The 22,994-nt window shown below is 38.7% G+C and overlaps 2 protein-coding genes across 3 annotated transcripts in view; one reads left to right on the forward strand and one right to left on the reverse strand.

The window, feature by feature from the left end:
- GKN2 (gastrokine 2) overlaps positions 1-22,994 on the reverse strand; it is a 307,921-nt gene that overhangs the window by 79,552 nt on the left and 205,375 nt on the right. The gene's annotated exons all lie outside the window — the stretch shown is intronic.
- Positions 1-22,994, forward strand: part of ANTXR1 (ANTXR cell adhesion molecule 1) — a 218,874-nt gene that overhangs the window by 19,542 nt on the left and 176,338 nt on the right. The window contains exons 2-3 of the mRNA XM_053890755.1: positions 6,020-6,091; positions 10,774-10,845. Coding sequence (XP_053746730.1) covers positions 6,020-6,091; positions 10,774-10,845 — 144 coding nt within the window. The remainder of the gene's footprint in view (positions 1-6,019; positions 6,092-10,773; positions 10,846-22,994) is intronic.

Genomic DNA, 22,994 nt, shown 5'->3' on the forward strand with positions numbered 1-22,994 from the left:
GTGATGGCTTCAAAAATAAGCTCTGTTTTCCCTTTCGTCTTATTCTAACCCATGCGCAAAAGAAGGGGAGACAATTTAAACTCAGTTTGGCCCACTTGATTCTTTCTGACTCTGGTTGTGTGTGTGGCTAATGGAAAGAGCCTGTGTTTTCTAAGGAGCTTAACCACAGGGAGGTTTGGAAACTCACATAAGCACAAAAGAATGTATTTCAGAAAACAAATCAGAATGAGATTTAGAGTTCTTATTTTGCTCCTACTCTTTGCATATTAGACCTTTGGAAGTAATTGAGCAGTAATCTGAGGGTAATGCCAGGTTACATGTGAAATCCCTTGCTGGGAACTCATAATGAATGCAATGACACAAAAGTTTGTTGATTTCTTACTATGTTCCAAACATTGGAGAGGGCATAGAAAAACAAAAATAAGTAAGAAACTTTGGAGCTGCCCCCAGCACGCACTTCTTGTGGAGCTAGCAGTAAGGACTGGTGGCTTTGCCATCCCATAATCTGGGAAACCCTTCTCAAAGTCAAGTCAAAAAAGTGGTGTGAAAAAGGCATTGACTCTGATTTTTAGTGGACCCATGTATATCGAATGGATCTTCAAGCACGGAACTCTGTAGGACTGTATTCAAGCAGAATTCCTGGAGGCCCCTTGAATTCCAAATTCTGCTGAGACTTATACTGAACCAAGGCACAAAATCCCAATAAGGAGCCTGAATCCTCCACATTGTCCTGATACCCAGCTGAATTATGGAAATCTTCAGGGACTAGAATTGTATTTGAATTAAGATTTAATTAAGTCAAATATCAGGGACATTCCACATCTGCTGATTTTCTACAACATGGACATTTCAGCTCTCCATGACTATAGTTTGCCACCGACTTTGTCTTAAAAGCAGTTTTTTTAAACCCATGACAGAGTCCAGTGAAACATTTGCAAGTTCCTACATAATCTGGGCTAAGAAGCAGTTTTTATTTCTACCTTGGAGCTTTGGTAACAATGGCTGGGTGAGCCATTACTGCCTGAAGAGAACATCAGGACTCCATAGCTGGGATTTTAAGATCATTAACTATTAAATAGGTTGATATGATTAATGGTATGTTTTATACATTGTAGGGTGGATAGAAGCTGGAATTGAATTCACTCTCTACCATTTCCCCATCTAACACCCTATTTCTGGCTATGACCAGGAGGAATCCACTTAAGTCCTCAGGGTTGAGAGGAAGCCAATGATCCAAATATGGACACACCACCCTGGGTTGTACCTACTAGGTACAACTAGGTACTGGGAGTACCTACTAGGGCATATTCCAAGCCAGAAAACCAATTCATAAGGCAAAGTACAAGTGACACATGCATCTTTTAACACAAAGTCCAAATTCAGTCAAAGACCTATATCTATCCTAACATATCTATCCATGTGGCAGAACGACAGAAGTCTGGATGAGGTCACAGTGGATGGTTTCCAGAGGCCCCATGAATGATGTATTTAGAGTTCAGGGTTAGGAAGTCTAGCTATGACCACTGGGTGGTGATGAGGCAGGGAGCAGGACTATGGCACCAGGCAGGTAAGCCTTTTGCTCCTGCAGATTTGGGTTAAAGAAATACAAGCAGTACCCCCAACAAGCTCACCTCCATGGCTAAAACCACAAGCAACTGACATGGGGTTCTTTCCCTTCCCAGGGGGTAATATAACCTTGGGGTGAGACAGAGTGTGATTTTGCCAGTTAAGAAGACTCAGTAATAAGGACTAGAAGGATTCCAAGGCAGTGATATAGATAACCCTATATTCCTCTGCTCCTTGAGTAGGTTAGACCCCTTGGGGTCCCATGGTAACCCAGAGAAGACAAAACCAGTTTGGTTCCCAGAATATGAGAAGGTTATATTTACCCACACTTGAGGTAACAGACTAGGTACATTTCAAGTGTGTCCCCAAAACGGTATATTTTGGTCAAGGCTTATATAATTGCATAAAGAATGATGATGTTTAAGTATGAAACAACAAACTTCAACAGTCTCAGGGCAATTATTAGCAGAGTTGGGATAGGAGAAGCAAGCCTATCAAATATCTCCTTGCCTCCAGTTTTGTCTTAGGGGTCTCATTTTATTTTCTTCTTGAGAAAATACAGTCCCTGCCCATTAGCAAGAAGGTTTTCAGATAGATACAGACTTTTCTTTAACACCTGAGGTGATTTCTCAGATCTTGCCCTATTTGTGGCATCAACAAATCACATGAATACCAAATTGCGTACATTTTACATGCCAGTCAGATAGAAGAATCATGAAAAAGGAATGTTTTAAGACAGTGTGAAAGTGTGAGTTATTATTGAATGACCTATTTAAGTAAAGGGATGCAAATAGATTTGTAGCTGTTAAATAAAGACCATCCTTGAGAACAAAGAAATGGTAACCTGAGAATTTACTCCAAACCTCTCCTCCTTAGGCAAACAACCAAGAATAGTGCCTCAATTCTGATTCAAGTCCCTATTTCACCAACACTTTGCCTCCTCCTCTCCCTCCTATAGAATTCCCATGCTGTAGGACTTCTCTACTAATGAGAAAATCAAACTTGGGATGAAGAAAGTAGGGGATTCCTCTCTAATCACTAGGCATCTTCCACTATCCCTCAGATAGACCTTGTCCTGGTCACCTGGACCAACATACAACACTACATTTCAGAAGAGGTCACAGATGACCAGTGTTCAAGGAAATCTCCCAGTTCCAGTGAAAAGGATTTGTAGATTTCTAGATCGGACTATGGCTTATCATCAGTCATATGTTGCCTCTTCTGAGGCACTTATATAGCATTAACCCCAGAACCAGACCATTTACCCCATGGCTGAAGGAAAGCAGCTAGGACCAGTCTTTGAGATTTGAAGTATACAATTGAATCCTGTCCAGGATGATGTCCTGGATTCTAATGAAAGAGGATTTCCAAAGTTTTAAAAGCCCAGGGCTAGGATATGCAGTTCTGGTGAGCTCTTGGGAGACTTCCAGCTGCCAGTAGGTTCTTCTGTTGATGATTAGGTAGGTCCATTGACCAAGGAGCTGTGCTCTAGAGTCACTGGCCCATGTGGGAAGGCTTCTCGGGTTCACACAGCGTCACAGGAATTGGCTGGAGCTGTCTGAGTACCAAATTCAGAGTGTTTATCTAAATGAGGGCTGAAGAGCTGGTGTCCAGCTGGCAAAAGATCAAGAGGCTTCCTTGAGCAATCAAGGCTTCTTCTTTTCATGCTCTTCTTTCTTCTGCTGTACAAACAGGTTGATGCTGGAGAGGCAAATATCCCTAAATCCCTCACAGAGAGAGCAGATAGTAATGACTGAGAGATGTACATGGTGCCCCGAGAGCATGGAGCAGGGGCGATGAGCCCCATCTATGTCAGTCAAAGGCAAGAGGCAGAGACTGAGTTGAGTCTTAAAGAATCAGTAGGAGTTTACCAGTGTGGACCTGGAGTGTCCCAAGCAGCTGGAATATGTATAAAGGCTAAGAGGCCAGAATGGAAAAGGTTTATTTTTGAGAGGAGGGGTCCCCACCCCTCTCCTTGCCAGATTCCTTTCGCCATCTGTCCATCTCCTCACCCCCAACTCTGCAGGGCTCTATGCTGCCACCAGAGGAAATTTCTTGTTTTTCCCCAAACAATTGTTTAAATATGTATTTCTGTATTACCTAGAAGAGTTAAATGTTGTTCAAATGCTGATTTACTATCCTTTAGGGGATTGTGTGTTCTGATCCTTTGTCTATTTTTCTATTGTTTGCCTTTTTAATATTTACTTGTACCAATTATTTACACATCCTGGACACAAATTTTGTCTTTTTTATTTGCTGCAGACATCATTCTTTTCTTTTCTTTGAACCTGTTTATGGTACCAATTTTTCATTCAGAATTGTAGATGGTTCAGGTAGTCAAAATTATCCTTTTCATAAAAAATAATTCCTACTTTCTGTACCTGGCTGGAGAAACCCTTCACTAACCTGAGGACATAAAAGTCTCCTTCTATAATTCACTCAATGGTTTAAAGTTTTGTTTTTCCCATTAGGTTTTAATACATCTAGGGTTACATTTGGTATGAGACAGTGATCTAACTGGGTTTTTTCCCCAATTAGAAATCCACTGTCAAAACATCATTTATTAGGGGGTGAGTTCTCTGTCCTCAGTCTGAGTCACTTTTTCACTATATAGCAAAACTTCATGTAAGTTGAGGTTTGGGTTCTCTCTTCTACTCCATTGGCTCTACAGTTATTTCACGTGTCATGCATATGGAGTCATTATATCGGATAGGGCAAGCTTTCCAGCTTTATTATTATTTTTCACAATTTCTTTAATTATTTTTAGACATTTAATCTTCATTTCATTTTTAAAGTCAGTTTTTGAGTTTTACAAAACATCCTTTCAGAATATTTCCTAGAATTGAAGTTACAGATTAAGTTGGGAAAAATGAGATAGCCTTATGATACAGAGTCTTTCACTGTATGACCATAACATATTGTGCCCCTTTCTTCAGGTCAGATAAACACATCATTTTTGGATGTGGGGCAGAGACAAATAAATTCTCCTTATAGAGATGGAATATACTCAATCAGAAGAGAATTCTTGGGTTGTTGTGCCATGAAAATGAAAGCACAAAATCTATTGCACAGATCCATCTTAAATTTCCATAGGCTAGGGATGCCTAGGTAGCTCAGTCAGTTGAACGTCTGACTCTTGATTTCAGCTCAGGTCATGATCTCAGTCGTGGAATGGAGCCCCACAATGGGCTTTGCATTGAGCGTGGAGTTGCATGAGTCTCTCTCTCTCTCTCTCTCTCTCTCTCTCTCACTCACTCTTTCCCTCTCTCTCTCTCTCTCTCCCTCCCTCCCTCCCTCTCCCTTTGCACCTCCCCTGTGTGCATCCTCTCTCTAAAAAAAAAAATAAAATAAAAACATTAAAAAATTTATAAAATAGTCTGAAACAAAGGAAAAATAGCAACGAATAACCCTTTAGAAGTTAAAATTAAGGTAAATGAGTGAATAAAGTAATCTGAAACAAGTGGAAACTCTTTGTACAAAATGTCAGGGTAGAATGAATAAACTCCTAACCTCAACAATTATTAGAATGACAGGCAGAAGTGCAGTGCTCAGCTGAAACATATCCTCAAGTGAAAGGAAGTGGCATCGTAGCTACACAAAGAATGAGTTAGAACAGAAAAACCTACTATAAAGTCACTGCAACAGATTGAGAGTATTGGCATTGTGGAAAATACAAGCTGAAGTGAAGCAGTTAATAAATGATATCAGTAAAACAGAAGTCAATCTTGGGAAGTAAAGAAGACCCCTTCCAAATCTAAAATTCTGTAATTCCATATGTCCTAGAGAAAGCTTCCCTCTGCTTTAGGAAGAAGATTCCTTTTGAATATAATGAAAGGCTGTATAGTTTTTCTTCATTTTTTATTAGTATAAATAGTTACATTAAATGTTCTTAAACGTTGAACCATCCATGCATTCCTGAAATAAACTCCACCGGTTAATTAATCATTATTCTTTTGGATTCCTGCTGGATTTGTTTTGCTATCATCTTATTTAGAGATTTTGCATCTGTATTTGCAAATGAAACCTGACTCTTTGAGGAAGGGGATTTGTTTGTCTTTGTGTCTTTGGGCATCTAGTTTGTGCTAATTTCTTTAAATAAACTGGAATTGTTTTTCTTCCCTAATCAATGAATAATTTAAATTGCACAGAAACAATGGTTTCTTAAAGATTTGAAACTGACCTGTGAATCTGGGTAGGTCCAGGTATTGTTTTAGTGCATTAGTGTGTGGAGTGGGGGTGGAAGGGATGGAAGGGGGAGGGAAGGGAGATTCTTTAACAAAATTTTCAAGAACGCTAACATTGAGTCTAAACACCTTTCCAAATGATTGCCAAAGTTACAGAAGCTTCTGATAATGAGCCCAATTAATGTAAGATAATAGAACATAAAGAGAAATGATACAAGGTAAGGATGAATGAACACTTGATTAAGTGCCATCTGCTTTTGTTTTCCCAGATCAGGAAGTGTGCTGCACCACTGGAATGAAATCTATTACTTTGTGGAACAGTTGGCTCATAAATTCATCAGGTGAGAAACACAATGTATATATATATATAGTGCTCTGCCATGAGTAAAACTAGCCTACGTTTGCTATTCTGCTAACTACCAACTACTTTGGGCATGCTTTTTGACAAAGGTAGACCCTCAGATCTTTGACCAGAGACTTGACTTTGTTTTAATCTTTGCCGTGTTAGAATAACTTTTGGCTTTGTGTTTTCAGAAGGACCCTGATTTGGTTATAAGACCAAAATTTTACCGCTGTCTCTCTTATTGAACAATATATTCTTTCAGAAGGATCATTAACATTTTCTTCCACAGTGCACCACACTGGGCCATTTGGCTTATTCTAGCTGGACTCAGGTGTAAAAGGTGTAGGGTGAAAGGTGACCAATTCATTCCAGTGTGCCCAGAACTTTCCCTATGATAGCGCTGAAAATCTCACATTTTGAGATCTCTTCAGTCCCAAGGAAACCACCATGTTGGTCAGCCTGGCTGTGTGTCCTAACAGGTAGAATTCTCCGAGCATTCTTTATACCACTTTCCAAGGGAGGACAATGCAGTTTTGAACTGCACTATAAACGTTGCAGAGCCTGGGAGGTCCTACTTTCCAGTAAGTATCGATGTCCACTGGTAAAGAAAAGGAGGTCATTTTACCCTCCTTGGGTACAGTCTCCAAGGGAAGACACAACTGTGATAGCTTTCATGGATGTGCTTGAAGCCAGTTGTCAAGGTCTTTGGTAAAATTGTTCTGATCATCGTGAACTCTAAAGCAGCCCCACTCCTGTGTCATGGCATCGGTAAAGTCTTCCAGCCCATGTGAGTAACCATAAACTTCTTCTTTGAATAAGATTCTTTATCTCAGAAGACCCCTGAGACCAAAATAATGACAAACACATTCCCTCCAAATTCAGTTGACCTCTTACCTGCTTGCCTGATTGGAGGGGAAGGGTTAGGAGGTATCCTCTCTGTGATGTCAAAAATTAGAAGCTGCAGCAGGCAGCATCTAAACCCAGATTGTTGGAAAAAGCAGATGCCAAGAGGAGAGAGAGGGAGGGGAAAGAAGCAAATACATGAGTGGTATTAAAATCAAAGTATTTGGGAGAATTGTAGAAGCCTACAATTGAAAACAACGACTTCCCAAACTATCCTGAGACATTCGCTACCCTTAACTTGAATAGCGTTGGTGAGAAACTGCTACCTTTAGAGGCAAACAGCTCAATAGTTGGACAATTCCAGTTTCCAGAAAAGTCTTTTTGTTGTTGAGCCAACATGTCCTTCCTATACTCCCATCTATTATATCCATTATATCCTTTGAAGTGATATAAAACAAATCTGCCTCTAGACACTTGACAGTATCTGCTCTATTTCTATTTGCCCTTCTGGTCTTCTGTTCTTTCTGAAGCAGAGGAGTCTACTGGAAAAGGATTTGAAGTTAGGCAGATGTGGACTTGAATCCAAGCTCCATTGTGCAACCATAGCAATTGACTTACCTTGGTTGAACCCTGGTTTGCATGTGAAAATTAGAAGAGAAAACATGTGCAAACCAAGTAGCCCAGCACCTGGCTTAGAGTGGCCACTCAGCACTTCTCTCTCGCTGTTCCTTCAGCAATTCCAGATGCCTCACTGTCTTAGAATCAAAGACACTGAGAGGTAGGGGTGGAGGAACTAAGAAACCACTTAACCCAATCCTTTCATTTTATTGATAAAGAAACTGAGGAGGAGAAAAGTTGACATGGCTTAATCCAGACCACAAGACACTTTCTTCTGGTTGTCTCCTCTGGCCTTTCTTGTCTATGGACCCCCTCAGAGTGTAGCACCAAGATATCACTGTCACTGTCATGCAAATTCCAAGATTCAGGTACTGTATTTTGACTGCTGCAGCCCAAGTGCCTGTAATAGTATCTGACACATAGTACATGCTCAATCAATATTTTTGAATAAATGGATAGATTTTGAAAAGGAATGAATGATTTTTGTTTATTCACTCTTCTCTGTTTCCTTCAAGACCTCAACCCACACCTCTCACCCATCACTCTCAGCAAAGAACTTCACCTCCCGGTTTCACCAAGAGCCCTGTGAATAACAGAAAAGTGATTTCCTAAAGTTCCAGTCCTACTCTTAAAAGATGCATGCATGTCCTTCCCCTTACCTCTGAGATTCAAGTATTCCCCCTTTGAAGGCAATCCCTCCATTTTAGTCCATTTCATCCCATTGTCTCCAATCTTCTCCAGGTCTTTGTTTTTCTCTTGTATTTTTCTCTACCATTTCTACATCAATAGATGTAAACAAATCTCACCTGCCCCACATCTGAAAAAAAAAAAAACACAGAAAAAAACAAATCTCCAGATTATGTTCCTCTGTAGACACTATAGATACCTATTTCTTTGCTGGTTTCTCACTCAAATATCTTTAAAGACTCAGTATCACCATATCCTTACTTCCTATTCATTCCTTAACCCACTGCCATCTGGCTTCCATCCCCCCCTCCACCTGCTTGCTCTCACCAAAGTCCCTAACTAATACCCTAAGAGGACAAAGACAGAGAGTGTCTTGCAGTGCTTATTCTGCTGGATACAGGAGCTTCGTTTGATTGAGAGCTCCCTCTCTTCGAAATTCTTTCCTCCACCTTCTGGTTCTCCTTTCATCTCACTGACTAGAGCTGGCCCTTTAAATGTTAGTGTTGGTTCTAGATTTGGGTCACTTCCCTTCTCACTGCTAACACTGTCTTCGAACAATTCCACTCACATTAGTATGCTGAAAACTCCCAAATTATGTCTCTAGCCAAGACTCATATATCAAATATACTAGTTGCCTCTTGGAGCTGTACATTACCCACATTTCAAATTCAATTTTTTCTAGAGCTGAACTCTGTATAATTGTTTAGGAGCCCAAGTTCTAGAACCAGGAGCTTGGTTTTAAGTCCTGGGTCCACTACTTTCCCACTGTGTGACCTTGGGAACATTACTTTGTCCTTTAGAGTCTCAATTTCATTTTCTGGAAAACAGGAACAATAATAGTACTGATCTCATAAAGTTGTTACTGGTTTAATGAGCTAATATGTGCGCATCACTTAATGATAGTGCCTGATACATAGTGAGCACTTGATAAGGTTGACTGTTATTATAGTATTATGATAATTATGGTGTTTTGCTGATTAGCTGCAGTGAGGTGGTAATAGGAAGAATTGTGTCATGGACAGAGAACTGAGGTCTGTTTCAAGATACCGGCATTCAATTCATACTCCTTAGGCTCCTACCAAGTATTAAACACCATGATAAGGGTTTCCAAAGATGCATCAGATGTATGGTATTGAATGTAGACTTTATCCTAGAGGCAGTAGGAGCCATTGGAGATTTTTATAGCAGATGGATGACAGGTCTGACTTATATTTTAGGAAAATAGCTCGGGAAGCAGTGTGGAGAATGAATTGGAACAAAGACTGTTGACAGGCAAGGTCACCGGCCAGGAAATAATTGCAGTGGTCACATAGTTGAGGGCAAAGTCCTAAGCTAAGAAATGGAAAAGGAGGGAGGGTTTAGGAAATGTTGGAGGAGGTGGGAACTATAAGATATGGGGGCCAAATCAGGGGTGGGAGGGTAGTGCATGGTGAAGAAACAGGTTGACATTGTGACAGATGAACCAGTTGGCCACCCAGAGACAGTGCCTGACAGACAGCACTCTATTGGTGAATCCACTACAGTCTGATAGTCCATCTTTTCTTTTCTTTTTTTTTTAATGTTTATTTTTGATAGAGAAAGAGAAAGCATTAGCAGGGGAGGGGGACAGAGTACCTGAAGTGGGCTCTACACTGACAGCAGTGAGCCCGATGCAGGGCTCGAACTCATGAACCATGAGATTATGACCTGAACCAAAGTCGGACGCTTAAGCAACTGAGCTCCCCAAGTGCCCCGTCTTTTCTTTTCTTTTTTTTTTAAATGTCTGTTTTGCTTTTGTTATTTCTGGACAGTCCATCTTGCAGACAGAGAAACACGTTTGGTCCTCAACTGAGAGTTGTTCTGCCTCTAAGAGTGTGGATTTTATCCAGGATAAAGCTCCTGAGCACTGCCATAAACAAGCCATGCCACCATGTTCATTAATAATGAGAAGTATAAAACTACCAAGTGGAATAGATATTCTTGTGGCCCATCAGCACCTTCTCTCCTTCTGGGATCACCTGCTTGGGAAATCGAGAAGAAATTAAAAGTTGATGGTGATCCTGCTTTCAGAGCAAAGGGTGTTTATAGTATGATCTTAGCGGCTGATGGCACCAAGCTGCAACAGGTTTAGCCACTCCCCTCGTTAGAGGATACACTGGACTGCCCTGGAGACACTATCAAATTTCACCAATCAGGGTCCCCTTTTTATAAACACCATGCAGACCAGTCGTCTTCTAGAGTTACACTTCTTCAGACAGAGCATGGGGCAGTGATGAATGTTAGCTTTCCTATTTGTCACCCGCTGTCACTGAGCGGTGGTGTCAAATTCGAAGCAGCGCCCCCGAAAGACACTGCAGGTCTTCCCACTGGTCCACAGTTTCAAGTCGGCTACTGGCTAAATACTTGCGACACCAGCTGCGGGGTCTCTCTTAGGGTTGTAGGTCCTCAGCTCTGGCAGCCAGATAGGAGAGGAAAAACAGGGAAGATGACTGGAAGGAAATGGCATTCTACGGTCTTTCTATCTGCCCTAATAGAATTTCTTTTCCTTTCCAGCCCACAGCTAAGAATGTCTTTTATTGTCTTCTCTACTCGAGGAACAACCCTAATGAAGCTAACAGAAGACAGGTAAGGATGCTTCCCTTCCCTGTTGCTAAAAAGCCCACCTTTTCCTGAGTAGTTCTGGTATATGTGCCCTAGTGCCAGCCTTGACTGTCAGTCATTTTAAATTTAAATTTTTTTAAATGTTTATTTCTTTTTGAGAGAGAGAGAGCACAAGCAGGGGAGGGGCAGAGAGAAAGAGGGAGACACAGAATCCGAGCAGACTCCAGGCTCTGAGCTATCAGCACCGATAGCTCGAACTCAAGAACTGAGAGATCATGACCTTAGCCGAAGTCAGATGCTTAACTGATTGAGCCACCCAGGCGCCCCATCAGTCATTTTAATCATATAGTTCTTTCTTTCCACTGAAGCCTTGAACTTTGTACATTGACCCATCTGCTAGTTTACTCTGTGATGACTGATAGAATTTCCTGATGTTGGTGAAATTCTGTAAATGACTAAATCGCATTAAGGTAAATCTTACATTTGATTGGCAACTCAGTCTGCTAACTTCAAGCAGAATGTTAGCAAGCCAAATCCTTGGAGGATTATAGTTTCTTTTATTTAAATTAGATTTATTTTGTGGGTTAAGGTTTCAGAGATATAATAAGCATACTGTGAGAGAAGTAGGAACGTGAAATATTATTAAACATAATTGCCAAGGCAGGGAATAGAAAGGGAGGGTTTATGGTACCATGGAAAAAAGGAAATTTTGAATCAGGTGTGGCAAAATGTTGTTGACATACAAGGATTACTTAGACGTAGCTTAACAAAGATATTATTTGGGGTTTTACCACTTACCCATGAAAACTAGCAAAAATAGAGACATACCATTTGTTCATAATTAGGATGGTATGTTGGAAGTGGAGATAACGGTTTTCTTGAGTTAATAACACTTTTGTCCACTTTAAAAAAAAATGCAATAGTGACATGAGAGAAACATCATGGGGTGGGGGAGACACATGTGGGACTACTGACAGACTGTGTATGGACATGTAGGGAAAAGGAAAGGAGGAAGGGCAAGCACAGAGGACAGGGAGACTTTATAACATTATTCTTCCAGAAATCAGACTAGGACTAACAGGATGGAGTAAGGTTTTCTGGATTTTGCACTAACACAGCAAATCTGAGTTAGTCCTCATTTTTCTCCATGTCTTTGTTTCCCATGTGTAACAAAAAGAATTCTCTGTACCATGTAAAAGTTTTCAAGTCCTATTTCTTTTTTTTAAATTTTTTTTAACATTCATTTATTATTGAGAGACAGAGAGATACAGAGCATAAGCAGGGGAGGGGTAGACACTCCCCTCACTCTCACTCACTCCAGGGGTAGAGAGAGGGAGACACAGAATCCAAAGCAGGCTCCAGGCTCTGAGCTGTCAGCACAGAGCCCAATGTGGGGCTCAAACTCACGAACTATGAGATCATGACCTGAGCCGAAGTCAGTCGCCTAACCAACTGAGCCACCCAGGCGCCCCTCAAGTCCTATTTCTCCTTCAGCAGTATCTATTATTCATGCATGCCATTTGAAACCCCATTTTTAAAACAGGGGTTTCTTATTTCCTATTAACAGAAGAAGAAACTGAGGCCATATCGTATTCCTAAGGATACCAAGTAGAATGCACACTAGATGCAGGCTCCACATTCCTTCCACTCTCCCTTGCTGCCTTCTGTTAAACAGAGAATCCTAAAGCCCAAGAAACTTGAGAGATTTTTCCATCACTATTGGCCAAGGATTTTAAGAAGCTCTGAGAAAGTGTCTCTAGCCTATGAAAGACTCCTACTTTCTCTCAGTCTTTACATGATGACATCCATTATGCAGAGATGGCTTTGTTCAGAGAAGACTCCCCTCTCACCCATTCTTCACATCCTCCTACAACCCAGGCCGCCCGGTGCTGCTTCGCATTGACCCCACTCACTCCATTATTGAGTTTGGCCCAGAGACCTAGATCTCACACCTCTTGTGGGTATTTTGTGTGCTACTGCTCACAGCCTCTGGGAAGTGGGGAGGGCAGCCGAGGGGGTTACAGATTTATAAACGTTGTTAAAATGCTTAGGCTTTCAGACTCGTTTTGGTTATGCTAGCTCAAATTAGTCACCTGAATCCAATGTTTTTCACTTGAATCTAATGTTTTATGCCTTAACTTCACTACTCCTAGTTTCCTGTACCACGGAGAAGACAGAGGTTATGATCTCCACTTTGCTAGAAACAGCATTTAATATTTAAGGGCTGCATATGCATCAAACAGCCAAAAAATGCCTTGCTAAAAAGGATGTTTTGGTTTCATGTGGTGACTGCTTGGCCTAACCTATGGGTCAGCTGGCAAAGCATGAATGGATTACTGACACATCCCCAACATTATCAGCCTAGGGAGAAATGTGGACAAGCCTTCTCTCTCCAAAATACTTTTTCATGAGATTGGCTAAAAGAACTAGGCTTTCGGAGCTTCCAAACTGGTACTGTTTCTGAAAGATATGACTTCCAGTGTTTTAGTTGGCCACAGGAATGTTTACGTTTTTCTCTATATATCATCAGATTTTCACAATATCCCTATAAGACAGTAATAGATGCATTATTGTACCGATGTAATGACTGAGGAACCGTGTAAGTTAAAAAAAACTTGCTCAAAAACAGGACGTGAATTCAGAGACTCTCATTTCCACAAGAGCAAGAGATTGTGGGTAAACCACAAGAAATAATATCAAAGACATATTTGCATCCACTTCTTGGGATCAAATCCATATAAAGGAAACCACAGGAAGGCTGAAGAAATATAATAGAAAATAAATATGGTGTGTTGAGAGGTAGTAAAGGAATTACAATTTGAATAACAATACTTACCATTTGTGTCTTTTATCTGCTGAACATTTTACATATCATTTCTCACTTAACCTCATATAACCATTCAATCTCTAATGGGGTCTCCTTATTTTATATGGAATATACTATTTATCACTAACTGCTTTCAGCATTTTTTTCTTTAGCTCTCCTCAGCAGGTTGATGTGATCTATCTAGGCATGGTTTTCTTGGAGTTTTTCCTATTTTGGATTTGCTGAGGTTCTTGAATGTATAATTTGTCTTTCACCAAATTTGAGAAATTTGCGACCCTATTTTTCAACTATTTTTTCTGCACCACTTTCTCCTCTCCTTCTGGGACACCAGCGACAGAGATGTTAGACCATTTGATATGATTCCACATGTGCCTGAAGGTCAGTTCAATTCTTTTCCAATCTTTCTTCTTGCTATTTTTCAGATTAGATCATTCCTATTGATGTGTCTTCATGTTCACAGACTCCTTCCTCTGTCATCTCCATCCTGCTGCTGAGCTCATCTATTGAATTGTTTGTCATAGACATTGTGATTTTTCAGTCCCAAAATATCTATTTTGTTCCTTTTAAAAATTTTATTCCTCTGCTGAGATCATCTATCTTTCCATTTATTTCAAATGTATTTACCTTTACCTCATGGGAGCATAATTATAAAATAAATATATAAATACTTAAATATATAATATATAAAAACATATAATAAGATATAACATATAATGAAATATATCATATATATTTAGATATACAATGAGATTACATATGAGGTAAATATTTATGAGATCAACCATATGTAATATAATTAAATATAATATATAAAAACTATAAAGTAAACATATAAACCTTATATGCTTTAAATTCTTTGTCTGACAATTTCATAAGCTCAAGATTGGCATCTTAATTGTTTCTTTCCTGAGAATTGGTGCATTTTCTAGGTGCTTTGTATGTCGAGTAATTTTAGATTATATCCTAGAAACTTTTAATATTAGGTTGTTCAGACTCTTGAGTCATTTTCAAATCCTCTGGAGAATATTAATTTGTTTTCTCTGTTTGCACGAGGTTCAGACAACATGTTCTCTCTCTTCTTCTGTGGTTGGTGGTTTTTTTTTTCAGTTAAGTTTTCAAAGCCTTTGCTAAGCAGCTTCAAGCCTGTCCTACACATGTGCAGCTCAGAGATAAGCCCAGGACTTATACAGGTTCATACACAGAATTATTGGGACCCCCTTCTCCAGCTCTCTCTTCTGCAGGATTCCCCACACACTGTTTCCCACTGAGGCCGCCCTTTCCAAGTCCTCTAGTAAGAAAAGTGGGGTTTATCTTGGAGTTTGGCCTCCACATTGTCTCGTGTAGTTCTCTACTGAGGTCACCCATGGGGCAAAGGCAGAAGTAATCAAAGAGAAATGAAAGTTGGGATTCTCTCCACATTCTTTGAGCCACAGGGGGTCCCTTCCCCAGGGGCCTGATATATGGTGACCTCCCAGGCCACTACCATGTGACTGAGACCCACCCTCACGTTAAAGCTATGAAAGAAAAGAGCAGGGGGAATGTAGAATTCGTACTTGTCTGGGTTATTTGTCCAGGTTTTAACTACTCTTCCCAATACATCTGCTTTGTTTACTTTTCATAGTCCTTATTTGTTTGCATTTTTATTTTGTCCAGAGGTTTTGGCAATAATTGCCAGGAGAGATGAGATAGCCAGTAGCAAGTTTACTCCATCTTGCCTGCTATTGCTTCAATTTTGTAGATAAGGGGCACCGAGAATCTGATGTTAGATAACTTGCTATGGCCAAATAACAAAAATGGCAGAATTAGTAGTATGATTCTGGATTCTGGAATCAGTCCGACTCATATGTTTTGCATTATATCATGTTGCTCTTCCAAGATTTCATAGCTTCATCAGTTTGCAAAATGATTGATAAACTGCAACACATTTTTCAGGTTTCTTCAACAGCATCATAAAGGATCTAATGTTAATTTAAGTACTATTGGAATACATTATTTTAATGTTAACTACTGCACATGATTCCCTATGTACTCCCTGGACAGTCTTTTTCCTGATCTTGATTTAAATATTTTAGATGTCTCATCATTTGGAATGAGATCATGTCAAGGAAGTCCAACTCTTCCTTTAAAAGAAATCAGGAATAGATATTCAATTTAATCAAATGCATTTTTGGCATATATTAAGATGATCCTATTTTTTTCTTTGACCTACTAACACAGTGAAATGCATTTAAAATATTTTTTTTAATATTGGATCATTCTTGCATTTCTGGTTACACTTGGTTGTCATAGATTATTATTTTAATGTAGAGTCGAACTCTGTTTTCTGCATTTTATTTAGAAATTTAACATCAGTGTTCATAATTGTGATTGGGCTGCTATTGTCCTTTTATGACTACTTTTACTTACAGTATTTTTTATACTTTTTTTTTTACATGTAGAGCATTACTTCTAGAAATTCATCTGATGTAAGGTATAAGGCCAAGATCCATCCATTTTCTCTGAGTGCTTAGCCAGTTTTTCCAACATCATTTGCTGAATAATCATTTACTACCAATTTGAAAAATTAAACTCTTTGGTAGACATGGATCTACTGCTGTGTTTTCTATTCTGATACACTGCATTTCTGTTCCTAGCTAGGGCCACACCATTTTTATTAGTTTTAGCATCTGGGAGACCAGTCCTTCTTCATTTTTTTTTTTTTTTTTAACGTTTATTTATTTTTGAGACAGAGAGAGACAGAGCATGAACGGGGGAGGGGTAGAGAGAGAGGGAGACACAGAATCGGAAACAGGCTCCAGGCTCTGAGCCATCGGCCCAGAGCCTGACGCGGGGCTCGAACTCACGGACCGCGAGATCGTGACCTGAGCCGAAGTCGGACGCTCAACCGACTGAGCCACCCAGGCGCCCCTAGTCCTTCTTCATTTCTAATCATGAGTGAAAATCTCCCTGGTCTTTTGTAGTTTGTTTTTTTGTTTGCTTGTTTTACCATGGGAATTTACATAATTTGCTTAATGTACCAAAATATTCTTGGGGTTTTCACTTGAATTGTATAGAAAGTACAGAATCACCTTAGCAAAATGGCATTGCAATTTTATTGTATATATTTTCTTATTTAAAGATATATCCCTTCACTTATGTCTCTTACTAAGGTTTTATTGTTTTTTATTCAAATCCGTCTCATACAGTGTTATTAAGTGTTTTCCAAAGGCATTTTTAAGTTTTCCTTCCATTGTGAATGAGTTTCTTTTTTGTTTGTTTTCTTTTCTAAAATACTGGTTTATGTAATTTCTACTTTTAAAATTTATTAATTTTTGTTGGTTGATTAGTAAGTGATTAAATTTTACTTATCACCCATGGATGTTAGACCATATGTATACCTGATGGATAAAAATTTTTATATAGGAAATGTATTGATTAAATTTGTCAAATACCTTATATTTTTGTTTACTTGATCTGTGAGGACAGAGAGGTATTTTTAAACTTTCCACCATAACTTTTATTTGAATCTCCAACACATTGCTTTATAATTTATGCCATATTGTTTAGTTCACATGGGTTTGCATTATGGAGTATATGTCTAATCAACATAGAATACCTTTCTGTTACCTTTCATGCTTTTTAAGTCCTTTGTCAAAAAAATTTTTATAAACTTAAATTTTTAAAAACATTTTTCTGCTATATCTGTGTCCACTCATTTATCTTTTACCCTTCTTTGATATTTTAATTTTGCACCAGAAATTTGAAAAGTAGAATTTGCGGGGCGCCTGGGTGGCGCAGTCGGTTAAGCGTCCGACTTCAGCCAGGTCACGATCTCGCAGTCCCTGAGTTTGAGCCCCGCTTCAGGCTCTGGGCTGATGGCTCGGAGCCTGGAGCCTGTTTCCGATTCTGTGTCTCCCTCTCTCTCTGCCCCTCCCCAGTTCATGCTCTGTCTCTCTCTGTCCCAAAAATAAAATAAAAAACGTTGAAAAAAAAAATTAAAAAAAAAAAAAGTAGAATTTGAAGAAGTATAATTTCATTTTTATTCTAGCAACAGTTCCCAATGAATTTTGCTTGTCTTTACAATGGCAAGAATTAAATAATCTCATTTATTCTCCTTGCTGAATTTCTTTTTTTTTAAGTTTATTTATTTATTTTGAGAGAGAGAGAGAGACAGAGAGCACGTGCATGCAAGCAGGGAAGGGGCAGAGAGAGAGGGAGAGAGAGAATCCTAAGCAGGCTCAGCGCTGTCAGCATGGAACCCGACATGGGGCTCAATCCCAAGAGCCATGAAATCATGACCTGAGCCAAAACCAATAGTCAGAGGATTAACCAATTGAGCCACCCAGGCACCCCTCCTTGCTGAATTTCTTAAGAACTATTTGCATTATGTCTCATAAATACATACACATGCACACATACACATACATAGTTCCTTTCCAGTACTTGAAATTTTTACCTGATTTATTTTTTAATTTTTTAGTTGGCTGAGTCTTTTTCAGGTAAAATCTTCCTGAAAGGTATGTGAATATTAAGCTTTCCAAGTCCCAACTTATTTGAGAATTATTGCTATTCACCTCCATATAAACATTTTAATTGAATATGAAGTTCTTATACTCTGTCTTTTCCCCTAAATTTACTGACAATGACACTATGCCACCTTGCGTATATCCTATTCTACATTGCATACAGAAAAATGCCAATTTAGTACATTTCTCCTTTGTGAATAGTCTTTTTCTGCTTCTGGATGGATGCTTGTAAAAATATACTTCCTTAACCTTGGAATTAAAAAATAAGAACAAATATCTAGGTGTATGTTCTTTCATTAATTTTGGATAATACTTTGTATAGGATTTGAACCTTTTCATCAGGATATAACAAATATCTTGAACTTCAGAAATATTTTTCTATAATTTTTTATTATTACTTTTCTTTCGTCCTTAGGATTTTTAAATGTATTCTAAACTTTTTTGTGTTCTAGGCATAATTTTTTAATCTTTATCATTTTTCTTTGAGTTCTTGGAGAATTTTTCACTCTTGTCCTGTAATTCACCAATTTTTAACTTTGTTTGTATTCAACTTATTGTTTGCAGCTTCCACTGCAATTTTTTTATCATAGTAAAATATGCATGTCATAAAACTTACTATTTTAACCATTTTAAGAATACAATTCAGTGGCTTTACGTTGTGCCACCATCACACTACTATCCATCTCCAAAACTTCTTCATTATCCCAAACTGAAACTGTTGCCAGCTCCTGGTAACCTCCATTCTACTTTCTGTCTCTATGGATTTGTTTACTCTAGTTACCTCTTATAAGTGGATTCATATAATATTTTTTCTTTTCAATCTGGCTTATTTCACTTAGCATGTTTTTAAGGTCCATCTATGTTGTAGCATATTTCAGAATCTCATTCCTTTTTGAGGCAGAATAATATTACATTGTGTGTATGTTCCACATTTTGTTTATCCATTCATCTGTCAATGGACATTTGGCTTATTTCCATCTTTTGTCTGATGGGCATAATGCTGCTATGGACATTGGCATGTAAATGTCTGTTGAAGTCTCTGCTTTCAATTCTTTTGGGCATGTACCTAGAGGTAGAATTGCTAGATTATAGGGTAATTCTATATTTAAGTTTTTGAGGACCTACCAGACTGTTTTTCACAGTGGCTGCACTGTTTTACATTGTTACCAGTAATGTACAAAGATTCCAATTTCTCCACATCCTTGCTGACACTTGTTACTATGTTTCTTGTTTTTGTTTTTTAAATAACAGTCATTCTAATGGATGTGAAATGGTATTTCATTGTGGTTTCAATTTATATTTCCCTAATGTTTAGTGATATTGAGCATCTTTTCATGTGCTCATTGGCATATTTGTGTATCTTTAGAGAAATGTCTGTTGAAGTCCTCTGTCCATATTTTATTTGAGTTTTTTATTGTTGTCAACTTCTAAGAGTTCTTTATATATTCTGGATATTAATCCCTTAGTAGATATATGGTATGGAAATATTTTTCTCCCATTCTGTGGGTTACTTTTTCACTCTGTTAATGGTGCCCTTTGACACACAAAAGTTTTAATTTTGATGAGTCTAGTTTCGCCAGTTCGTTACTTGTTGCCCATGCTTTTGGTGTCATCTCCCAAGAAACTGTCAAATCCAACATCATGAAGCTTTTTCCCAATGATTTTTCTAAGGGTTTTCTAGTTTCAACTCTTACATTTAGGTCCCTGATCCACTTGGAATTAATTTTTGTATATGCTTTAAATAGTGTCCAACTTCATTTTATTGCAAATGGACATCCAGTTTTCCCAGACCATCTGTTGAAAAGATTGTCTTATCCCCATTGACTGGTTAGCACCCTTCTTGAAAGCTACTTGACTATATATCCAAAGTTTTCTTTTTGGGCCCTCTATACATCTGTCCTTATTCCAGTACCACACTATTTTGATTACTGTGGCTTTGTAGTAAATTTGAAATCAGAAAGTGTGAGTCTTCCAACTTTTGTCCTTCTTAGACAATTTTTTGGCTTTTTGGGGTCCCTTGAGATTCCATATAAATACTAGGATAAGTTTTTCTATTTCTGAAGAAAGATGTCATTAGAATTTTGATAGGGATTGAACTGAATCTGTATATCACTTCGGGTAGTATTATCACCTTAACAATTTTAAGTCTTCTGAACCATGAACACAGGCTGTCTACTTATTTATTTATGCTTGCTTTAATTTCTTTCATCTTTCATTTACTGTTTTCAGTGCCATTGCAGTTTTACCTGACAAATAATCTCTATGAATATCTATGAATCAACCCTATGAATGTTTTTCTGATCCTAAATTTTTCCTTTTGTGTATGTGTGTGGCACCCTGCTATTGTGTTGGAAATGGAATATCTTCATCATGAATATGAATTAGAATTGCTTTGTGTGCTCCCCTGTTTTTCAAATGAGTTTCTTTCAAAGGGGAAATTTTCTTAAATTCCTCAAATTGGTCCTCTTCTTCCCAACTCCTGAGACTTTCCTTAGCATAGTGACTCAAAACAGGAGCAACCAGGTTTTTCAGCACTGGCATTTGGGGTGAGTTCTGTCAGGGGTCATGAAAAAATCTTTGTTGAAAATGTGAAGATCCCAGGCGAAAGACAATGGGCTAACTTAGATGTGGTATAATTTTTGCTTGGAAAGAGTAGAGACCCAGTAGTGTGTCCAAGGTAAGAGGGAAGCTGGAGCCAAAAGAAGAATGTCAGGTGTAGGTTTTGGATCACTGTGGTAAGAAATGAACCCATCGCCAACCGCGGGCTTTTCATGTCCTAGAATTCCAGGCTGCTAGGCCCTTCCTCAACCTGATCTCAGCAACTCTACTTCTTGTAGGAATTATCCCAGGTACCTGGCATGTGTGTGGCACTCTTACCTATTTTCCACCACGGAAAAAAAACATTTCCCTGTATTAAACTAGTTTAGCTGTTTCTATAGCCTTTTGGAGGGAAAAAGGGGGGAAGTTAAATGTGTAGACCCAGAGCCACTGTTTTTACCTGGAAATTTCACCTTCCTTCTAAACTTTGCAAGATTAAAAAACAAAGCATAAGCAAACAACCATGAGTCAAAGAATTATTACATCTTATCCAACTCTCTCACTGGCCTCATTTCACTGCTCAGGAAAATTATTCTCAGAGAGATTGAATTATTTGCCCAAATTCATACAAGTCGTCAGTAGTGGTAGGATTTTTTTTTAACCAACAAAATTAAAAATTTTTAATCTAGTGATTTTTTCTACTACATTATTATATAATCCACCCAATTCACTGTGCTGCTATCTTTGGTTTCTTGTCTGTGAAATAGTTAAACAGAACCAGCCACTATGTATATGTGCAAATGCATGAGTAAACTTACTTTTGTGTCTATATACAATCTTTTATTAATGAATTATAATGTACCAATAACCTAGAATACTTTTCTCAACTATAGTAAGAGAAAATTGGTAATACCTACCTTGTTAGGTTGTTATGAGAATCATTTATTACATGTATTATGTAGATGGAGACTAAGTCAATGAATGCACAAGACCACTCTGCTGTAAAAGTGTAGGAACTTGGATTTGAATCCAGGCATGCTGTCCCCAATGTCCACATTCTTAATCACTATACTATAGAGTTTCCCACAGTTTTACAATTACATACAGTTTTAAGTTAAAAACAATTGCTAGCATAGACAATTCACCACCCAAACCCTCAGACCTCTTCCAGAAAACACGTCTCTGAAAACACATGCCCTCCCCACATTTTATCTTCAGGATTTTGTAACAACTTGAGCTTGGAAATACTCCTCACAAAGAGGTAAAGAGGTAGCATCAGCATTTCACAGATGGGGTTAAGAGGTTAAGCATTTTGCCTATTGCTTAAGGAGTTGGAGTGAAAGCCAAGAACTCTTGGCTCAAACTGCTGAGTGGAAACCAAGAGACCACACTTCTCCATCCCTCTCAGTCATCCTTTGGTTTGGTTGAGAGTGTGGTTTTGCCATTAGTGTCACAGGGGAAAATGACATACTCTGAACACATCGCTTGATTCCTGGAGCAGAATGATTACAGGCTGTCATTACCAAGAGACATAGTTCTAAAAGCCTTTTCTAAATTTAAAAATAACAAGAGAGAAAAAGAATCTCCAGATATTTTGCACTTGAAAGAACCTGGATTTGCTCCATTTTTAGGTACTCTTTATTTAGGTACAAGAAGTTTGGATGGCAAAATTAAGAGAAATGGAGGGAAGCATGTGTTTATTCTCTTGTCCTGTTGACTGAGAGAGAATATCCCAGGAGCTGGGTCCATGGGAAAGTTCCTTACCTCTCTGTGCCTGTTTCTTCGTCTATAAAATGAATAGAATGATAGTCTCTACTGCATAGAACTGTTAGAAGGATTAACAGTGCCAGGCACACAATAAGTATTGTTACTGTTGTGGTTCGGGTTTTGACAAACAGCTAAGGAATCACCCCAAATCCTCCTGGACACACCCTACTCAAATCATCATAGTAAACCCAACAGCAATCCAGAGAGCAAGCTCCCAGTTCTCCGTGGCTCACATCCTTCTCCGAAGTTTCTAACATTTGGCCAGTCTATCCCAATATAGCGGGATATAGGTAGAAAATACTGCTTCAGCATGAGGCTAGAGAAAAGGTTTTTTTTTTCCTTTGTGTAATGGTTCTAGCGAGACTTCTTCCAGACAGGAGCTCACAGGCAATATCTCTAGAGGAAGTTTGTCTCAGGCCTCCTTATACTGAATCTCAGTGATGGTAAAAAGAACCCACCTTGAAACAATTCAGCTGTTCTGGGAGCAGACTGATTTGTGAGAGTAGTGAGGTCCTGTACTTCTCACACTCTTCCTC

This window comes from Panthera pardus, unplaced genomic scaffold (genome assembly GCF_024362965.1).
Source record: "Panthera pardus isolate Hobbes unplaced genomic scaffold, ASM2436296v1 HiC_scaffold_25, whole genome shotgun sequence".
Classification (NCBI taxonomy): domain Eukaryota; kingdom Metazoa; phylum Chordata; class Mammalia; order Carnivora; family Felidae; genus Panthera; species Panthera pardus.